General features: G+C 31.9%; 1 protein-coding gene across 17 annotated transcripts in view; it reads left to right on the top strand.

Moving 5' to 3' along the window:
- Positions 1 to 21,862, top strand: part of LOC145277872 (uncharacterized) — a 623,323-nt gene that overhangs the window by 353,611 nt on the left and 247,850 nt on the right. The window contains exon 1 of one of the 17 annotated variants that reach the window (XM_080129855.1): positions 20,365 to 20,471. The exons of the other annotated variants lie outside the window; for them this stretch is intronic. Coding sequence (XP_079985981.1) covers positions 20,380 to 20,471 — 92 coding nt within the window. The 5' untranslated portion in view covers positions 20,365 to 20,379. Of the gene's footprint in view, positions 1 to 20,364; positions 20,472 to 21,862 lie in introns of those variants that run through there. 17 annotated transcript variants of the gene reach the window in all.

The following is a 21,862-nucleotide window of genomic DNA, read 5'->3' as shown; positions in this document are numbered from 1 at the left end:
ATCCTGCCTTGACAGAGTACAAAATAGACTTCGTGGCTTAGTGGGGGATGCCCTTTTCTCTACCCTGCAACCTCTCTCCCACAGAAAAGACGTTGCGAGCCTATCCTTGTTTTATCGTTATTTCCATGGCAGGTGCTCGTCTGAACTCCAATCTCTGGTCGTACCCCCCTCGCCAATCTTTCACGAAAAACACCCGTTTAGCTGAATCCACTGTGAAAAATTTCCCCCACTCTATATCTGTGCCTAAATCAAAATGCGGATTCCATGAACAAAGCTTCTTTCTTAGAACTGCACGCCTGTGGAACTCTGTTCTGTCTGCCTGCTTCCCACCGGACTACAACTTGGATGTCTTCAAGTCCAACGTTAACAAATTCCTAATGAACCGACCCCTTAAGTAAACACTTCATCAAATCTCCACACTAACGTAATGTACTTGCAATAACCCTTATCCCTGAGTGGCTTCCGGGCCTTGATAAGTGGTGATCACTGTATAAAAAAAAAAAAAAAAAAAAAAAAGAAATGTCATTCAATAAAACTAATTGAAGACATTCAGGAGAGATTTTTGTGGGTCATGGATTGTGACACACACGCGACTCTTGAGTTTAGATATTGTTTCAAGCTGTAATTCAAAGCTTACCTGTTTGTACAATAGTTAGCAATCTTACCCATGAAACACGCGTGTGTGTGTGTATATTTATATATACAAATCCACAATGCTTGATTTTAATGTACCTTGGAGACTAATTTAATAAAGTAATTAACTCGTATTAATTCATATTACCCGAATCTTTATATGAATTATTTTTTTATTCAGATATATCTATTAGCTACTAAAACTGGATTTGGTTTATCTTTTTTTTGTTTATCCACTAAAACAGAGGTGAAAGATATTGGAAACATGACAACTACTACTCTTGTTTATTTGTATTGCATAGTGAATGAAATCATAAAAGGCACTGTGGACACAAATAATTAAGAGGGAGGGAGGAAAAAAGACATTTTTACTTACCATAAATTTTTGCTGTCTATCTACTCATAAATCAATCCTGTATTGAACATAAAATGTATGTGTCGTTTATATATCTATATTTACTTGAATGTGGATGATGTCATAAAGGACAGAGGTAGCTTTATGGTATCATGTATTTCTCCTTGATTACAAGATCCAGTTTTAGTCATATCTATCTATAGTACTAAAACATTGTGGATTTTGCATGTTTATCTCCGTGCTAGATGACATTGGGAAGATTCTTTATGACATCACAAAACGATATCATCCCATCAAACGAGAGGAAGAGAGGTGAAGCGATTCTTTTATAGCTTTTTTGTTTAGACAACCGTGGTATATACCAGATAAAAATTACCAGTAGAGTTCACTGATTCACTACATAAAAAAAGCAGGATAAATTAATATCTGGAGAAGTTGAAAACAGCACCAATTTCAGAGTGTTCAGTGGGAAATGCACTTTGCCCATTTCGGATGACATTTATGAAAGTCGTGTTTTCTCACATCTTTTTTTTTAGTTTGGCATAACTCACTTGCAGATTCTTGAAAGCTATATTTTCCCTAATTTTCCTCCATTTTGAACCCTATCAATGACTTTCAGACTTAATCTAGTCATAATAGACTGAATTTGTGTTTAATGTATCGTTTGGACAAAAGTTGAACTTCTTAGCAAGTTTTTTCACAAGCATTGGTTTGCTAAAAAAAACAAAAACTTTCGTCATATAGTGTACTTGGAATCTTGGCCAAATCTCAGATTCATGAGTTTCTTGTCTTTTCTATATAAGAGTACACATAATGTATATTTACCATTTATTTACTTGGGTAGTACATATGTTAAACACAATAATTGAAACAGATATGAATCCCTTCATTTTGAAAATAAATAGAAGAAAAGAAAAATATTCTTTTTGGAAAAAAGTAGTTCCCAGCATTAAATAATTTTAAAGGTTGATGTGCAAACAAAATAATCAAACCTTTTTATTCAGTACGTGAAAAATTAATGGCCAATCCTTAAAATACATAAACATTTCGACCCCTTCCTTCATTTAAAAATTTACCAAATAAACTAATTATTAATTAACAATTGCGAATGTAATGAACCCATTTTTTTATTTTATTGAAAACTTACTTTTTGTAAACAAAAACACCTCTGCTTGCTTTAAGCACTAGAAAAAAGATGCATGCATTTCTGTTTGCTTTTTTTAATAAAAGTAAAGCAATGTTAACAATTAGAAAATTTAATTTTTAATATTTCAGGAACATTAAGAAAAAAGCCCCTAATGAAATTTATATAATTTGAAGAAAAATGAATTTTTCAAACTATCAATATTATCATTGAATTAAGTGCTGTTTATTCAATATTTTCACTAAAATAATAATGTAATTGAAAAAGATATTTCATGTGATTTTAATAACAATTCTTACAAAAATTTCGAGTGTAACATATTTTTCTTTTATGCATGATGTAAAACATATCATCCTAAAAATTAATAACAAAATTGAAAAATTGAGATCCAGGCAAAATGGGCAAAATTGTTTTAAAAAACAACAAAAAAAAAAAAACACAGGATTTGCATCTTACCTACCATATTCTATTTTATTGTTGAGCAAAAAAAAAAAAAAAAAAGTGGTCGTAGGAAGGCATGCTCGAACGCGTACCACGAAGGAGGAAAAGAACGGGCCTGACGTCTTTGCTGTTACGGCCACCCCCAAACCGGAAGTGACGTAGATTTGAATTAAGGCTAGACAATCGAAAAGAGGTGATGACTTTCAAAAATATCATCGAAAAAAGTGCCCCCTCACTGTAGAAAAGAACCCAGTTGAGGATGAAGAAATTAATGTTTTTAGCCAATTTTTTGGTATTTGTTGTCTGAAGGATCAAGCTTCAAAACGATACTGATCTTGTGAAAATCCGTCGCCTCTGTCAAAACTTTTAGGCAAACGTGCAAACAGATTTATATATTAATAGCTCAAATTTTCGACCCAAACTGATTGAAAAGCTTGCCCTATCTCTGAATACCTTTTATGGAAAATTTCAAATGTTTAGACCAGAAATTGTCTGAGTAATTTGATAGACCACAGAGGTCAATTTTTTTTTCACTTTTGACCCCTATTATGACCCCTTAACATTTATTGTTTTTGGGCTCAAATCAAGTTATTTAGATTTATGTTCAAGGAACCTATGTCCAAAATTTCAAGTGTTTAGACCCAAAATTGGCGGAGGAGTTTGGTAGAGTTCTCAAAGGTCAAATTGTTGAACTTTGACCCCTTAACAGCCAGATTTCTGGCCGAAAACTGATTAGAAAGATTTTCCCGAATCTCAATACCCTGTATATCAGATTTTGCGTCTGTAGAAATTGACAATTATTGTGTAGGGAAATGTATACAAACACACACACACACACACACACACACACTTGCACTTTTGTAGATATATAGATAAATTGTTTTTGCTTATTGGTCCACCGACTTAGTAGAATGTAGACCATAGAATTCACCCTCGTCTGTCTGTTCGTTACCCAAATTCTCAATAACTACTCATTATATTTTTCTGAAATTTTGCATGAAGTTACAACTACCAATGCAATATTCTCGGATTTTTTATAAAAATTCTGGTTGTCTCCAGGAGGTCAAAAGGGGTGAAAATGGCCCAAAATAGCACTTTTCAGGACATGAAGTCTTTTTCAATCATTAGATTTTGCTGAAAATTACCCAAAAGCAAGATCACATGGATATCCATGTGGAAACATTCTAGGGCTTGGTGAAAAACATACCTTTTGAGGCTAATTTTTATTTTTCTCCTAAAATTCATACTTGTGCCTAAACAGGGGTTTTAAATAGTACAAATTTTTTAAAAATTAAGACATCGGCGTCATTTGACTGTTTTAGCCCAATGTTTTACATCAGGTCAAGGGTTTAAAATAGTCAAAATAGGTAACAGTTCTACGACTGATTTTGGCTAACAGTACAGGGGAAGGTACTCTTGTAGATGCGAGTTTACAAATATTGATTATATATTCATTGATTGAACTTTAATATATGCGATAGGTTTACAATATAAGGTTACAAACTAGTAAGCAGGCAACTCATTTTTTTTTTTTTTAATGCCATGAAGATCCAACTAACTATACCCTTGTGGGGAGGCAAGTAAATAAGAACATGTCAATTCGGATTTGTTTTACAATCCGAATTGACTGCATTTATCCCAATTCATGTTTGTTACCTGTGAATGTTAGGCTGAGGAGTTTAAATAATAAACTCTCAGCTAGTGTTCCTAGGCAGTCATGAAGATTTTGTTGGTGATATGAACCTTCTTTGTATGTAGGTCATTTTAGAGTTTTATCAGAAAGGGTCTTTGTTGATCTGCCATGAAAAATGGAAAGATGAAAAGCCGTGTGAAGTGTGGTGCCGTTTATTTTACTGGCTGCAATACCAGTGGAAGCTGCAACAAGAACAGCTGGATGTTCCATATCCTTGGGAGAAAATGTTCGCTTGAGGTAATTAGCTATAAGGTTAACCACATGATTCTTTCCAGTCCTACCCCAAAAACACAACAAAGGCATCAGTCCGGGGGAGGAGGGGCACATAGTTTTTTTTTCCCCAATGAATAAATTGTCAGTGTAATCAGTGATCTTAATTGATTCTTTCACACTTAAATTGCACTTTTATTTTAATTTAAAAAGGATTAATATAATTTATCGTGAGAACACATTTGAGATAAAATCGAGTCACTTATGCATGACGCTTTGATTGTGCAAAGCTGGATTTGTTACTTAACTCTTATTTTTGGGGGCAAACTAAGCTTTCTTTTTTTTTTTTTTCTTTTTTTTTTGTACAAACAAGTCTTTTCTTTTATCAATATCTTAAAACTTTACTAATTATTTTTGAAATAGTCCCAGAAAACTAATATTTATCAGGGGATTTTTTATTTAACTTCCAAAGTTAGCTTAACCTTTCAGTTTCCAACGCCGCCATGAAAACATTTTTTACTATAACTTTTGTTTTTACGTGTGAAAATAGTTTTTTTTTTTCCTTTTAGAAATTAACTTTAGGCTTTATTCTTTCAAATACAATCAAAACGACCCTGGTGTCTAACTCTGTCCCGTGGGGAGGCATAGTAAATAGGTACAATCAAAAAGTAATTGGAAACCTACAAAAAAAAAAAAAAAATTATAAGCTGACTTTCAAAACCATGTTCCCCAATCAGTTTCCACAATTAAATTGCACATACCTATTTTTTACGCTAGTAATTTTATTTTTCTTCTATTTAATTTTTCTTTTAACTTATGGTATTTATTTTTTACCAAATTACTTTTTTATTCAATCTGATATTTAAAGTTTAATTATTACGGTATCGTTTAATTATTTAAATTATTAATTACGTCAAATAAAGTGTAATTAATTTTGCAAAGGTAATGTTTTAAACACTACATATTAGGATATTCTCAAAATTTTATAGTAAAAAAAAAATAGCTTTCTACTTAAGTTTTTAAATGCTTCCAAATCACATTTGAATTTTAGATCTAATTTTGCACTTTATTTTATGATTTAAAAAAAAAATACTTTATATATTACACTTTTTATTGTGCTAAATAATCGATAAATAAAATGCGTGAATTACACATAAAATTGTCACACTTTTATTGAAATAACTGCATGTACTTGTTTTCAATTAAACTTTAGTTTTATATATGCTTTAACTAACCACTAACATATTTTTCTTTAAATACGAAAAGAACAAAGAATAAATATTTTAATAAATGGGAACTTTAGGTAACAGATATATTTTTTTTCTTCTAAAAGATGATATGTGGTAGCTCGAAAAATGTATAGTTTTAAGATTATGACATTGCTGAAGTTAAAATCAATTCAGTATTAGATTATGAAATAGGGGGGAAAACGCTTTTTACATGAGTAAATATGCTGTTGGGAATCCGGACAAAGTAGTTAATAAGGACCTTCGCCGGTTTCACTTAGAAAAAGGACAGATTTCGGTTGACACTGGTTTAAACTTCATCTTGGCATGTTTAGAGCGGATTTTTGCGATCAAGAGTGCGTTTTTTTTTTTTATATTTACACAACTTTAATCTTTGGATTTCTATTTTTATTGATGAATAAGAAGGAAAAATATATGCCTTCGTATTTAACATTTGCAGCCCATAAATTCTTATTTCTTTACTAAAATAAGAAGAGGGAAAATTATTTAAAGAAAATATTAGAATTAGGTTAGCATATAAATACTTTTCGTTTTCAGAGTCTCCAAATATTTTATTTATTACTTGAGAAAAGAGAAGACACACATGAACATGAGATTTGCCCAAGACTCCAAGTAATCCTTTTAAGTTTTCTTTGAATTTGTCCTTCGCCGTGCAAGATTTCCGACAAATAAAATTCCTTTCAAAAAATAGTTATCGTCTGCCAATAAAAACTTTTAAACGAACTTTATAAAAAATCACACGACAATTTCCTCTTCAAAAAATATATATGTAATTGTAAAGTTTCAACTGAGTATTCTGTTATCTTTTTCTATTTTCAAATGACATATGGACAAATATGTATTGTCAATCCCTTTTTTTTTTTTTTTTTTCTTTCAATAATTTTTAGTTTTTTTGATGTACAAACTATTTTGCCGTTTATTTTAAATGTTTACGAGAAGGAGGGCGGGGGGGGGCGTACAGATAGATATGTCTTATTGCTGTAAAATAATGTTTTTACTCAATCTCGGCACCCCACCCACCCCACCTACCGCGTCCTAATCACGTCTATAATTATTTCATTTAATGATATTCATTATAAAAGATTAATTGGATTTCACATAAAACAAAAACTTTATAATGATGTGGTACAGACATGTCATTTCTTTTATTTTAACGAACAGGTTTGTTTATTTTTGCTAAATGTTTGGGCTATTCTTTTATTATATATTTGTTATTCTTTTACTGAAATAATAATATATGCAATGAAATTGACAACGTTGGAATTTCGAGATAATTATGACTATAAACAACAACAAAAAGCTTTTTATTATTAATCTGTCATTTGGATTAAACATTTGCTTATTTGATAGTTTTGGTGGCAATATGTCTGAATATTATTGCTGTATAATCAATTTCATTTTATTTGTTTGTCTTTGTTAAAAAAATAGATTTTTGGAAAAACCTTCGCATTATATTTTAAATTTAATGTAATAAAAAAAATATGAGCATGTTTATTTCTCTGCTAACTAGAGGTTAATTTCAAAATGATTCTATTTTGGTTGGTGATATTTCCAAGATGGCAGTCTCCACTGGAGTCGTTCTGATCATAAAAGACTCTTTTTTGCTTTAAGAAAAATTTTTTTTTTTAAATCTAGAGTAATAAAATTACTAATTTTAGAAGAGTGAAAAGTTTATAAAAAATTTTCATTCTTTCATGACCATAATGCATCACTCGGCATAGAATGGTCATTTTGGAAATATCTCCAATAGCCTGTTAACCAGTATAAACAAACAGCCATGATAATTTTTTTTTATTAAATTAAAAATATTTTTTGTTTTAAAAAAAAACAAAAAAACTTACATATCAGGTTGACAAGAAAGTTCTTGCAGTTAACTTTTAAATTCAGATGAACATATCTCAGCTCAAACAAAAATTTATTGGTAAAAATAAGCACCATCAGAATCAATACTCTTTTGCCAAGCAAAACAAGTGCCAGCAACGTAAAAATCTTGCGTTCTGATGGCGATGAAGTCACTGAAGGCGTTTTTGATGCTTCTTAGGTTTTTGAAGCATTTCTCACTGAAAGTTGAGATGCTTGAAATAGTCGTAGTTGGTAGGTGAAAGGTTTGGAGAGTATGGTGGATGTGGTAGTTTCGTAGCCAAATTCGTTTAACTTCTGCAGGGTCAGTTTAGCAATGTGTGGTCGGGCATTGTCATGAAGGAAAACTGGTCCTCTTCTGTTGACTAATGCTGGGTGTTGTTGTCAAAGTTTCTGATGCATTTCTATCCATTTGTTGACAGATAATAGTTTCGCCTGCATTCAAAAACTTGTAACGGATGAAATCAGCCGCAGACTACCAAACAATCAGCATGACCTTCTTTTAGTGCAACTCTGGTTTTGGAAAGTGTCATATGAAGAAACGAGTGTTATATTATCTATTGTCGATAAAGACCACAAACATCACTGGTTTTGGAGCTAAGATCAGAGTGTACTATCTGTTCTGATGCTACACTTAATCTATCCTTTCCTCGTTCAATGAAGGAGAAATCTTTCTAGATTGGGGTAATTTCTATGTTTGTTCTTATCCAGAGTGCCCTATTTTGGGAAGCCTGATTTTCCCCACATTAAAATCCGATCTTGTGTCTAACTCTGCCCTCCTGGGGAGGCATCACTGGTTTGTCAAGCATCTGATGATGCTGTGATTTGCGTTTGACTTGGTTAAAAGTGTGGGTACTTGCATCTACTACAGTTTATCGTCTAGGAATACTTGGTCCTGATGAAAAGACAGGGTCAGGACGACCAAGCATGATACTAGATGCAGGTGTTGTCTGAAACACATCCAACACCTAGCATTCCCAAAATGGTCACTCATCTGATACTGGCCAGCCTCATCGTTGTTTAACTTCTGGGTATGTAGGCAACAAATTGCATGTATGTATGAATGAAAAAAATTAAACTCTTATCTTTCATTTAATTATCAAAACAAACGTTAGGACTAAATGAATTTATTTTGTCTTGTAACAGTTACCGTAGTTTCTTTTAAAAGTAACGTTAAATTTTAGATTTTTTAATTTTAAATTAATATATTGAAATAAAAAATGGAATTATTTGAAATTCAAGTACTTATGCTATATTTCTGTACATTCTTATAGCAAATCATCCTAAATCTTATTTAGGCAAAAAAAAAAAAAGCATTAATTGATTCAAAAACCTTTTAAAAAGTATTTAAATGTGTTACCCATCGAAACAAAAATCGCAGTGAATGTTTTTTTTTTTTTTTTTGAAAAGTTAATTTTTTATTAAAAATAGAAAGTTTTATATTTTTCTGTTTTCCATATAAAATTTAGGGTTTTATCCTAGAAAAACAAGTTGCTCAAGAATAGTGGATTTTAATTAATTTTTACTTGTTAAAAAAAAAACAACTTTTTTTTTCTTCTATATTTACATTTTTTAGCTACCCCTATATTAAGATTGATTTGGTCTTGGATTTAAATTAGATTTTTTAAAATTTTCTTTAAAAATAAAAATCTGTTTTTACAAGTTCATTTTTTTTTTTCTGAGATTGTTTATGCATTAACATTACTGTACAATCAAACTGGTATGTGAGACATTTTTTGCATTAAAATATGATAGATTATCAGTTAATCTTAAGCTTAATGATTTTACAATGCTGTTTTTCGATTCTGTTAATCAGAATGCAATTATTTCTTTTGTCACTGCCTGTATTATCTTTTTAGTCTGTTATTCTGAGTCTTTTAACTCTCAAAATTGGTTCATTAGTTTTTCAGGTAATTTTACGTCATTATAAGCACAGAAAACGGAATAAGACATTTTTTTTCCATGAGAAAACTCGTCTCATCCTCATAGAGCTAAAATGAAGAAAAACTGCATTTTTTTTTTATTCCAATGTTAAACTTTTCCTTTTGTTTTAGCTCAAAATTTAGGATTAATGAGTATTTAAGTGACCTTAGAATAACTCTCATTTGCGTTCTCGGGTGGCAATGCCCCCCCCCCTCCCGCCCATACATACAATTTGCAAATATTAACTTTTTCACAAATCAAGTAGCAATCATTGCAGGGGAGATAACTCTTGCTTCATTTGATTATCCATTTTATGAAATAAAATAATGAAAATATTTTCAATTTTACAATTCTAAACTGGGTGAAAAAAATTTTTTAATTTGATTTTAATTTGTTTGGAAATTTGCATTACAAAAATTTAACTCTTGAATCTTCATTCATTCACGGTGAAATCACAAGTGTAAGGATTTTTTTTAAACTCAATTTTTAATTCTTTGCTAATTGGCAAATAATTCTTAGAACAAATTGCTGTATCAAATTAATAACAATGTTAAACGAATTAAGAGTTAGAATAATAGAGAAATAGGGAGGGGGGGGTCTTATGAGGACATTTTTAGAGATTATCAGATGAAATATTTAACATTATGTATCGGAATTTTTTAGATGAGGTTTGAGAATTTTGATTATCACTACAGATGATACTAAAAATAAAATAAAAATTAAACTTTTACTCAGTTATGCCTTATGGGGCAAAAGTGTGTCCCATCAGGGCTTATGGATTAAATCAATTCAAAATCTTTCTATAGATTCTTTAGTTTGACAAAATGCATCTGAAGAAGGTTGCCATTAGCCAAAACATTGTGATAATAACATCATTAGTAGTCTGAATGATCAGAAGAATTTGATTTCAAATGTTTGCAGTATTTTCTTTTTCTTTTTTAGCTTTGAGATATGAAGATAGTTAAAAAAAAAATAAGTAGGCACAAAGCATAAAAACAAAGAAGTTTCATAGTAAACCTCCCAAATAGATCTGTTTGGCAGTTTTTACCATTTGACAATGTAAATAAAGTTATCAAATTAAAATTTGGAACCTAATGGAAATATTCTAAAAAAAAATAAATAAATAATAATAATTTATGACTCAAAAAAGTTAATATATTTAAGTTACATTTTTTTGTTTATGTATATCTTCAATTGAATAAACATTGACTTTGCATTGTTAAACTATTGTTATAGATCATTAGTTAGTGTAACATCCTAATAGATAAGAATATTTCATATGTCCATGGAAAGTTCTCGACTGAGCTGTAATCTCTGATTCCTTCTCACTACAACTGCAAAGAAATTTTTCTCCCGACATTTACCTAATATCAAACCTAATTTCCATCAAGTTTTTTGCCAAGAACTTTACATCTGTGGAACATGTTGCCACAAGATTAATTTTGTGCGAACTACAACATGGTCATCTTCAAATCAAATTTCAAACATTTGTCATAAACTGTCCTCATAAGTAATAAATTTATTCATTTCAGACTCATAATACTCATCATTCAATTGACAAGCTGTCGATTTCATTAATCCTTATTGTTGAGTGATTATTTTCCTTGATTAGTGTATGCATATAAATTTTTATATATACAAACATATTTTAGTTACATGTTTACAGAACACATGTTTCAGTTAAAGCTATCAATCAACTAGACCTCAAATAAACATTAACTTTCATTGAGATATATATATATACTAGCCTGGGTCCCTGGCGTTGCCCGAGTGTTTGGAAGTGTGTGTTGAGCGCAAAAAAAAAAAAAAAAGTGGTAGTAGGCAGGCAGGCTCGAACCTGTGATGCAAAGACAGAAAAGAAAGTGACAAAGAAAATCTGATGTCTTACCGCTACTTCATGACACGACCGGATGTCTAAAACATTCAAATTTAACGTAGTCAAAATGACTTGCAGAAATGGCATTGCTTTTAAAGCTCCCACAAAAGCAAATTAGACACAAGGTCGTTTTTAATGTGGGAGGAAAACTAGCCCCCCCCCCCAAAAAAAAATAAATAAATAAAAAATAAAAAAGGGGGCACTCTGGCTGTATCTAAAATAGTAATTGTCTCAGTAACCCGGCTCAAAGCCAGGCGATTGCGTTCCAATAAGTTTTGATTTATTTATACGAAAAAGCCAGCAAACAACAGATGACAGCACGGTAGGAATTTTGTTTGTCTATCTTTTTTTGATAGTTAATGTCCATTTGCAAATGTTAGATATTATGATCTGGGAAGTTTGTTAAAACTTCTTGTGGAATCTAACTGACACAAGAAGCCCAATGCAAAAAGCCTTTTGTGGACATACACAAACGCTCACACCCATTTTGCCTTTTATATATTAGGTGTGTGTGTGTATGTACGTATATATATATATATATATATATATATATATATAATTGGAACTAAACATTTAATCGCAATTCATCCTTGAATTGTGATCAGATAGACACCTGTAATTCTGATCATGATTTCATTTTAGCTCTTATTAATTAGTAACTGCATTTAGCATTCTATTCACACGTAACGTATGTTGCAGAAATTTTTTGAAATTACTAATATTTTACTATTTACTGGACAACACAAATTCAAACAACTGTACTTAAAGAGACTGTTAGAATCTTAAAAAGATCTATCTATGAGATAGTAGGTGAATGTCTAGCCCCATACTCGGCTAGAACAGAATAACAAATATATATATATATATATATATATATATATATATATATTGGTTTCCTAGATGCAAATCCAATGGAAGAGAGCTGGTATATAGCTTGACCACACAAGATCATACTTCCACTCTACTCCCTTCACCCCCTCCAAAACCACTACTGTCCATATTCACAAACTATACCCCTCTTCTTTCAGAGCGTAAATCACATCCGGCTATATTTAAAAAAAAAAAAAAAAAAAAAAAAAAAAAAAACGAATGTAAACTTGAATCTCGTTTCAATAGTCCTCTTTTTTGGTCTGATGAGGTGATCTCTTTGAATTGAGATTCTACTGAAACATGTATGCACATATGTAACCAATAATGTTTGTATAATAAATAGACATTTCATATAGCTGAAACGATAGTTGAATAAGGTAAAATAACTGCTATCAATTACGCAAATTTTACTAAACTAATTTTCATATCTAAAAAGTATATTGAATATGCATCAATATTCAAACACATCAAGTACTCATAATCAAAGTTTTTAAGTTATCATGCTCAATATACCATATGTCTGTTTATATGAAAAATAAATCCATAGCCTAAAATATTATAAAAAAATTATTTTCTGATCAGTCTCAACTATCATTAATAATCCCCAAATTGTTGTTTCACTGACCTAACAAACTCATTAACCCTCATCCTCGAATGGCCTTAGAGTTTTGATAAGTAATAATTTGTTAGTACATTAAACTAATCTTGATTAATGATTGATATTTCTAATTTTACAAAACAAAATGCTTTATTTTTAGTTTTAAAGATTTTATGTAATGAAAAAACATTCTATAAAATTTCTTGTAAAGCAGAATACAATATTTATAGCAATGGCTTTTTAAAATGTTCTTTCAGTCTTTATTGAAAGAACATTTTTCAATATATTCGGTCATTGACAGGAAATTTTTTTAACATAAGGGACATAACTCTTTCATTGAACAGAAAGTCGTTATTTCCTCCCTTTTTTTTCCATAAACTGTTACTTGGCGGTCTATGAAATCTGGTTGTGTTTTTAATAAAAACATTCTTTCCACATTTATAAAATTGCTATTTTTTCTTTCAGGTGTATATCTATTTATTTAAACATTTATATCGTGTTTACATTCTAAAGAATTATTCTTATTCAGTTTTTTCTTTTTTTTAGATACAATCTGTCGTCATTCCATTTGAATTTGTATTTGACTGGCTTTCTACTTGAGATGTTATCCATTGTCTTTTAAAAGACAATGGATAACATCTCAAGTAGAAAGCCAGTCAGATAAAAAGGATGCCTGCTCGATGAGTTTAAAATGAATCAAATGTTGAGTAATATCCAACTGTACTTCGAACTAGACGTTATTTAAGTTTCAAACAAAACCGTAGACTCTACTTTCAAACTAGTATTCTCATCTAGTTACTAAGCAAGCTCAGTGTTGCTTAACATTTACGCTCCAATAAGAACCAATATTTAAACATGCTGTAAATCTATTTATACTTGTCATTTTTTTGTCAGTAGTTACTTGCCTCCCCATAAGGGCGATTTAGTATGTTTGGAATATCCAGCACCTCAACAGGGAGCATTTTAGATGGGACAAAAAGTTGCTCCAGGCAAAAAGGATTAATCCCTTGTCCAAATTTTATTAATGTTTAGTTTTAATTGATTTAGTTCAAAATTGTCATTAAAAGTAAAAAATTTTTTTTTGGATTTGTTAAAAATCAACTAATACTACATTTATTTTTTTTTATTTTTCTCTTTTCTCTTTATCTTTTTCATCATTTATCTTTTCATCTATTTGTTCAAACTCACATTTTATAGTCAACAAACAGCAATCTCATTAATCTTTTGCTTCTCAAATGTCTACATCGTAAAAATAGCGAAAAAAAATGCTTGTTGCCTGGAGAAAATAAAAAATTAAATTAAAAAAAATAAATCAAAATAAGCAAGTAGAAAAATAAAACCAAAAAATAGAATAATCCTTGAATGTTGAAAATGTGGAAGTGAAGAAACGAGTTTAAACTGTTCAACATTGAGGCATTAAAATTGGAGAAACAGATTTAAGCACAACTAACATTATAAGCATTAAAGTAATCAGCTCATTCACGTTTTCTTCCTTTCTCTTAAAAGCTATAATTTTTTGTTGGCTTTAAAAGTGAAGCATAATTTATCTTGGGAGAAAAATATCTTAAGAATGCTAACAATATACACCATAATCACTTTGATGCACCATTTTTTTTTTTTTTTTTTTTTGTTAGATCACCAAAACAAGTTGATTTCGTAATTGTTTATTTTAAACTTGAAAAGGGGCAGCACATTAAGTCAGTAAAATCTTAACATTTATAATGATAAAAAAAAGAATCCAAAGAACATTTTTGAGAACTATTAAATTATTCAACAATATATCAATAATGAATGTGTTCTGTACAGTTTTAAGGTTAATTTGTGAATATGACCTAACAGTCAACTATTAAATGAAATAAACCACATCAACAGTTTTGGATTAACACTTAGAATCCTCTGTATTATTTGGATTTTTCACACTACTATTCTCAGTTTGAGTGTTATTTTCACAACGTTTTGGTTGGTGTAACCTTGAGTCTTCTTCAGGTATGTCTTGTTAAATTCTGGAATTTTTCTGTTGAATTCTAGATTCTGCACAAAGTTTCAAACAGAATCCTTTATTTAAATCATGGGAGTACCATGCTTTCTTTCTGTTAGCCACAACTAGATAGAAGTCCCAAGTAATTCACAATCACATCCAACTGAAGAAGGTAGATTATATTGACCAAAACGTGAAAATAAACCTCAAGATGAGAACAGTAGCCTGAAGAATATGAATTATCAGTCCTCATCTAAAAAAATTATAAGCATAATACTTAGTATCCTGTTGAAAATTTTATAAGTTCAGAATTCATGGCATTCTGTAAACTCTGAACTTATAAAGTCAGAGCCTCATTCCTATAAGGAACAGCAAAAAAAAAAAAAAAAAATGGCTACAAACCTTAATTTTGAAGCAGAAATTTTTTTCCTACATAATCCATATATCCCATCTATAATTTTGCTACACTAGATCTTTCTCAACCAAAATTATTATAATGACCTGAAGTCTTTCAGAAAGAATTTGATTTTGTTGTCTGCAACTTGTGCCAGGGTAAGAAGGCATTAGAGTTGCTTAAAAAAAGAAAAAACAACTCTTGACTCCTGCAAAAGTCCCAACTCCAAACTTCCTCCTCTGCCTAGCACATCAGCCTTCTCAAGAAGCAAGTGGTAATCTTCAACTGCATTCATTGTTCTTCATCTTTATTATTTGCAAAAGATTTTAGTCTCACTAAGAAGAGATTGAGATGGGAGAGGGGTTAAGATGGTGTAAAATGTTGCACTTTACTCCTAAACATAATCCAGCCTGTGGACCGTAGACAATCTCCAGGTAGAAACTATAATAACATGAGCTTACAAAGCTGAAAGGTTTGCAGTAACAGCATTTAAGACAACAAAGAGAAAAGGGATTACATCCAAAAAAATGGTACTGCATGCTGAGCAAACAGGAAGACTACACTGTGCAGTAAAAAATAGAATCTTGTAAGTGGAGATGGAAACTACCTCATATATAGGTTATAATCTCTCTTAAAAAAATCCCGCCTATACAGTGCATCTCAAATAGCCCAATTCACTTAAACTCACCCTTTGCAAAAGACAGATATTGCTAAACTGAGCTCATATATCCAAATGACTACTTTCATCACTATAAACAACTTGTATATTGAGCCAAATATACTGTTGAACTCGGATGTGTGGTGTTTACTGAAAATTTTTTACTTCCAACTCAACCATGGCTTTTTGGTTAAGACCAAAATGTAGTACCCTTGGCATATGGTTTAGACCAGGACTTAAGCTCATAAGGGATTGGTCTGAGGTATAGTCAAAGGTGGAAAGGTTTAACACTCACTCAGATAGAAAGAAGACTTGAGTTTGCCAACAGGTTTGTATCCAACGTTTGCCTGAGGGAGGCTTGAGGATGTTCAACAAAAGTAATTGAAAAACGGGCTTTCCTAGGCTGAATTTTGACAGAGGAATCTACATGGAATCCTGCGGTCGATAGTTTCTTTCCCAGCCTCATTCTTCACCATGCGGTCAAGGGCCATCGTAGGTTGAATCGCAGTTCCTCAGAGTGCCAAGTTGAGGTAAAAAAAAAAAAAAAAAAAAGCATCCTCAGTCCCAATAACCTTTCTCATTTTATTAGAAAGGAACTAAGAGATTAGTGAGGAGGCAGCTGAACATCTGTTCATTGAGCAGTTCAGGTGGTCATAGGAGGAGATCCAGTCTGAAGTCGAGCACCAACAACGTCTGGCCATCATAGAACAGGGAGAAACAAATGGTTTTCCCCGAGATCTTGGCCATTGCACAAGTGGTGGTGTGGATATTGTGCCCAAGAACTGTTTAAAGGGTGGAATCTTTTGTTGATCAGGATCGGATCACATTCTCAAGCAGCAGCTAAAAGTGGAGATCTGATATGATAGAAAAAGATTACATTCCTCAGTTTTTGAAAAGAGGTAACAAGCTTGTGTGTACAAAAAGGAATCTGTTATGAATATGTCATTCTTGCCCGAGCATGGGGCATTTTGTTCCTGTTCCCGTTATGACCCCACCATTCGGGTAAGTTTTAGCTTCTTGCCGTGAATGAGTCTCCACCACCACCACTTTGTTAATAGAAATCCTTGAAGATGCCCACTCCTTACTTTCAATATTTTGTTCTTAGCCTCTTCCAAATAGCATTTGCCTTGAAGAGTTGCACCTATTTTCCAAACTCTCTCCTACTTGGATCCCACTCCCACTTAGAGATTCACCTGCTTATTTTTAGTTCTGAACAAACTGGAAAACAATGAGTGGTCTAGCACTTATAAAGCGTTGAGAGAATTTTACTAATCAAACTTTTTGTTTTTTCGCCACGTCTCGTTTCATTCCAATGAAATCCTTGTATACATGTACATATAAAATTTGCAATTAAAGTGTGGATATCTAAGTAGCGTAAATGTGGTATTGTGGCAATGACAATGATTTTATTTATTTTATTTCTGACCAACGATAACCAACACCAATTTTTCATCACACTTTTTATAGCCTTGTCTAATGTAATTTTATATTTTCTGCAAATATTTCAAAGTGTAGTATCTGTTATGGTGCTGTACTTCATTTCTCTCCTGTCAGTGAAGGAGAAATTTAAATTTTTGTTCCAATCGGAAGTACCTATTTATGGGAGCTGTATTTTACCCATATTTAAGACCTACTTTCATTTAACTGTCTTCATGGCAAGACAACTGAACTGCAAACTCAATTCTTTATTGCATACTTGCTGAAGTAAAAATGAGGTCGAATTTTTACTGGAATAAAGTATGTTTGAGTTTGTTCTTAGGAGGTTATCTTCCCAAGCATTATCTCCTCCTTTAAGAAGAGTATATTGCCGATTGTCTACCAGCAAATATTTACATGTTTGTTCTACTTTTGTATCCTTCTAGAGTGGTCTCACGGGGAACTGAATTCCCTTTCTCTCACGCTACACTGACTTCATATTTAACCTTGCTGTAAGTGGGAAGCAGTTCAAAGTTTATATCTATGGAGAGTTTGCTGCTGTGTGGAATTAGTCTTAGAAAAACTTGACCGTCTTCTGAAAAAATAAGTTCATGACTACTGACTTCTGCCTGAGCTATTACCAAATTCTAAATTAATTTAGGAAAAATCTTCCTAACTTAGAAGCTCCCATAATGTTTGTCAAGATCTGTTGTTCCCAATCTAGAAATCCCAAATTTATTTGATTTAAAAAATTTTTTTTATAACTTTATTTCACCAGAAACCAGGAATATAGTCACTGAGACATAAAAGGTTACTGTGATTAGGGGCCAGATTTGTAGTGGGCATCCTAAGTGGGGAGTTGTGCAGAAAGATGTTTGTTCACATGCATTTAAATTTTTGGTCGGAGTAACAGGACAGAAAGGGAATTTCAAAGATTTGCAATCCAAGAAAAGAAGTTACTTGAATAAAAAGTTTTTCGACATCTTGCCACCTCTATAGTAAGAGTAGGATTTTGCTGTTGCTAAGTTGGTTGGATGTTTACATTGGGAGGGGGAGCTACATCAGAGCACATTCTGTGGATGTACTTGTAAAGCAAGCATAGGGATACAACATTGGTGATGTGGCAGGAGCTGGAGGTTGGTAGACAGTGCAGGACCTATTAGGTTAGAGACTCTTTTTGCATTCTTGAAGAGACTAGTGACTGCTGCACCAGTTCCGATATGGCAACAATGCTACATGCATGGCTGAATGGTAGCTTTATGGAGGAATAGGATATTGGCACTGTGAGTTTTCTAGAGTACTTTTTTTGCAGCTGACTTAACAGTATCTTGTATCTATGTCCATTCATGTTGAAAAAAAAGTTGCTCTTTTACAAACACACGGAAAATTTATTCTAAACATCTACAGACTTTTCAAGTATTTTCATAATTGAATGCCGATTCCTACTTGCAAACTTAGATGCAAAGTCAGTTTTAATTTGGGGAAAATCCAACTCCCAAAATGAGACACTCTGGATCAGAACAAAAATAAAAATTGCCTCGATCTAAAAGGATTTCTCCTTTACTGAAAAAAAAAAATACACTTAGTCTCTTACCAAAAAGCCAAGAAATGCTATTTTTTTCTCTTATCTAAATACTCCACTGTTTCTCAGTTTTTAATTTGATTGGTTGGTTAAATAGTTGCTTCTTCCTGTTTCTTAAAATATGTTGTGTGATGAATCTGTCATTTCAGTTTGAAGGCTTATCAGAAATTTCTGTATTTTTCAATATTGTATCTTCAAAAACAAAATGTTATGTGCACTGTATAATAACGGTCATAAAAAAAATTGTTACTCGTTCTATACTAAGGATACTGACAGGTGTGAAAAGTATATTATCAAGAACTGGGTGATTATTTTTCTTTAAAATTAATTTTCAAATTATTATGTACGTGCACAAAAAAAAAAAAAAAAAATCTTCTTATACATTTATTTGTTAATATCATGAGGGGCAAAAAGTAAAATTAACCAACATATGTATACTATTGTTGATTGTTTAGAATTTGAATTTCCTGGCATTAGAAATGATAATTATCTTTTGAAACAAATTATGCCTATTTGTCCACAACATAAAATGAAGGCTTTGTCTATTCTGTCACAGCGAGACCATTAAGAAGCGCCTAAAAACATTGGTGCATAATTGATGTTTAGTTAGAGATACGGAATGATGTAATCGTTACCATTATAGAAAACAGAATCATCTTAGTTGATGCTGTTGCAACTGCTTTTGTTCACTTCAAAATCTATAATTCTACCTTTTGGAAAGGCATGAATCTAGTTCTCTCTAGATTTCTTAACAATAATGCCAAGTTACGGCAGCTAACCAAAAAATTGAGTGGGTTGGTGAGTGAGTCGTCCTTGGCTAAATCATTATGTTGTAGCTACCGTTTCTACTTTGGTAGTAGCAGTTAAAATAGGCGGAACGAGAGCTGCTTTTTTTTTTTTTTTTTTTTTTTTTTGCGGTTCCAAGTGTGTGTGGGTGTGTGCGCGCGCGCTTCTCCCACCCCACCCCGGCAATTATATGTATCTTATGTTTTGAATTAATGTAAATGTTATGTGTCACACAATAACGATTAGAGGCTTCGTAAATGGCAGAAATTTATTTGGGATCAAATCTAAAATTAAACTCTGCTCGTAATTAACTTCGTTTTCTTAGTCTCAGTTATTTTTTAATTTTTATTTGGTTTAAACTCAGCTGTTCTCTTTCAATAAATAAATAAAGGAGCAAATTTAAAGGATAAACATTGTCAAGAATTTAGTTGCTTGTATTATGCTCATCTTGTTTTTTTTATGCACATTATATGACATCATCGTTTTGTGACATCATCCATTAATACAGAGGTGAGGATAACCGTGCAGTGGATGACGTCACTAAAGGATGATAGCATCCATTAAATCGGGAAAATAGATAACCACACACTGGATGATTTCGCAAAATGATGTTTTTTATTAAACCAAAGACATTTTATCTTGACAAACTGTAACTCAAAGTGTCACGAATTATCTATTGTATAAACGACTGATAAAAGGCTGCATAATTGGCATAATGGATAGCATTATGGATTATGGAATCGACTATACTGAGTTAAAGTCGTATTGGATTTATTGTTCAGTAATAAACAATTGCTGTTGGAAAAGGTATGATCCATCCCCTTCTACTCCAGCTATCGGTAAAATTGTAAGTTGTGTTCAATGAATTGTATATTTGTACTTGTAGCAAGTTGAGTTGAGCCAGCTTTGTCTTTGGTGTGCGACATATCTTGAGTCACAAAAGTCAACATGTGGGGATTTTAGACAATGGCTAGTCACTTATGATTCTACTTTTCTTTTTTTTTAATTGCTTATCAAAGACCCAAACGCTGTTCATTATTAAGTTTGTCAGTTATCCGATGAGACATGTTGAGAGAATTGGAAATGGGTGAAATAAGCAAAATTTGATTCTTTAAGTGACAGCTCAACAAGAATTTGTTAATATTGGACTTGAAAATGATCATACTGTAGTCAGTTGGAAAGCAGCCCTGTGTTATTGTTCCACAGATTGGAAATTCTTAGAAACTTTGCTCATGGAAGTTCCGTTTAGCTTTAGTTACACAAAGAAAAGAATATCATTTACAGTAGTTGTATCTAGATGGGTTTTTACTGGGTGAACCAGAGAGTGAAATTCGGTGAAGCAAGCACTTACTATGAAAATAATGAGAAAGTTGAAAAAGAATATGAACACTTTTCTCTGAGAAAGGGGCTGTAGGGACGACAAGATGCCCCCACCCCCTAAATTTCAAAGTCTATTTTATACTGCCAAACTGGAAAGGGTGCTCTGAGTGGCAACAGTATTCCATCTTTAGGTATGTCTAGTACAGGGAGATGATTACATCAGGGGTGAGGTCTTTCTAGAGTGGTAGACTGATCCAATCGTTTTTCCAGCAACTAGGACTGTTTAAAAATGCAAGATTTATTTGGTATTATTATAGATTAACACCTGCTAAATCGCCCCCTTCTGCCTCCTCCAAATATGTGTCTCCGGGGTTTTTTTTTTTTTTTTCTATGCAATGATATATGAACACAGTAAAAAAAATCTTGGAAGAAATGAAATATATATAAATTGAATGTAAAATAATCTTAGATTTTAGGGCCATTCTAACTTTTTAGGGCAGTTAACCAATTTTTGTTTCTAAGAAAATCCTGTGTATTTATTTTTTTTAATTAAAAAAAATTTTTTTTTAAGACAATTACGTGTGTTTTTCAGAGGGTTTTTGTAGGAATAGGCTTACCATTCAGACGTTGGGTTAGTGATAGGGCTAAGGGCAATCACATGTGAACATCCTAAAAACTTGGTAGAAAGAGAAAAATAAAAACAACTCATTTAGAGTGGAGTATTGGTTTCACAAAAATTAAATGTAAAATAATCCACTATTTCTAGGCCATTCTAGCATTTTAAGGCAGCTAATTTTTCTATGAGAGATAAATCCTATGCGTTTATTCTTTATTTTAGCATGATACAGTGGGGGAAGAGGTGGCTGGTTACTTTTAAT

The sequence above is a fragment of the Euprymna scolopes genome, chromosome 6 (assembly GCF_053919585.1).
Source record: "Euprymna scolopes isolate OS-2025 chromosome 6, ASM5391958v1, whole genome shotgun sequence".
In the NCBI taxonomy this organism is placed as follows: domain Eukaryota; kingdom Metazoa; phylum Mollusca; class Cephalopoda; order Sepiida; family Sepiolidae; genus Euprymna; species Euprymna scolopes.
This window is presented reverse-complemented; position numbering and strand designations above follow the sequence as displayed.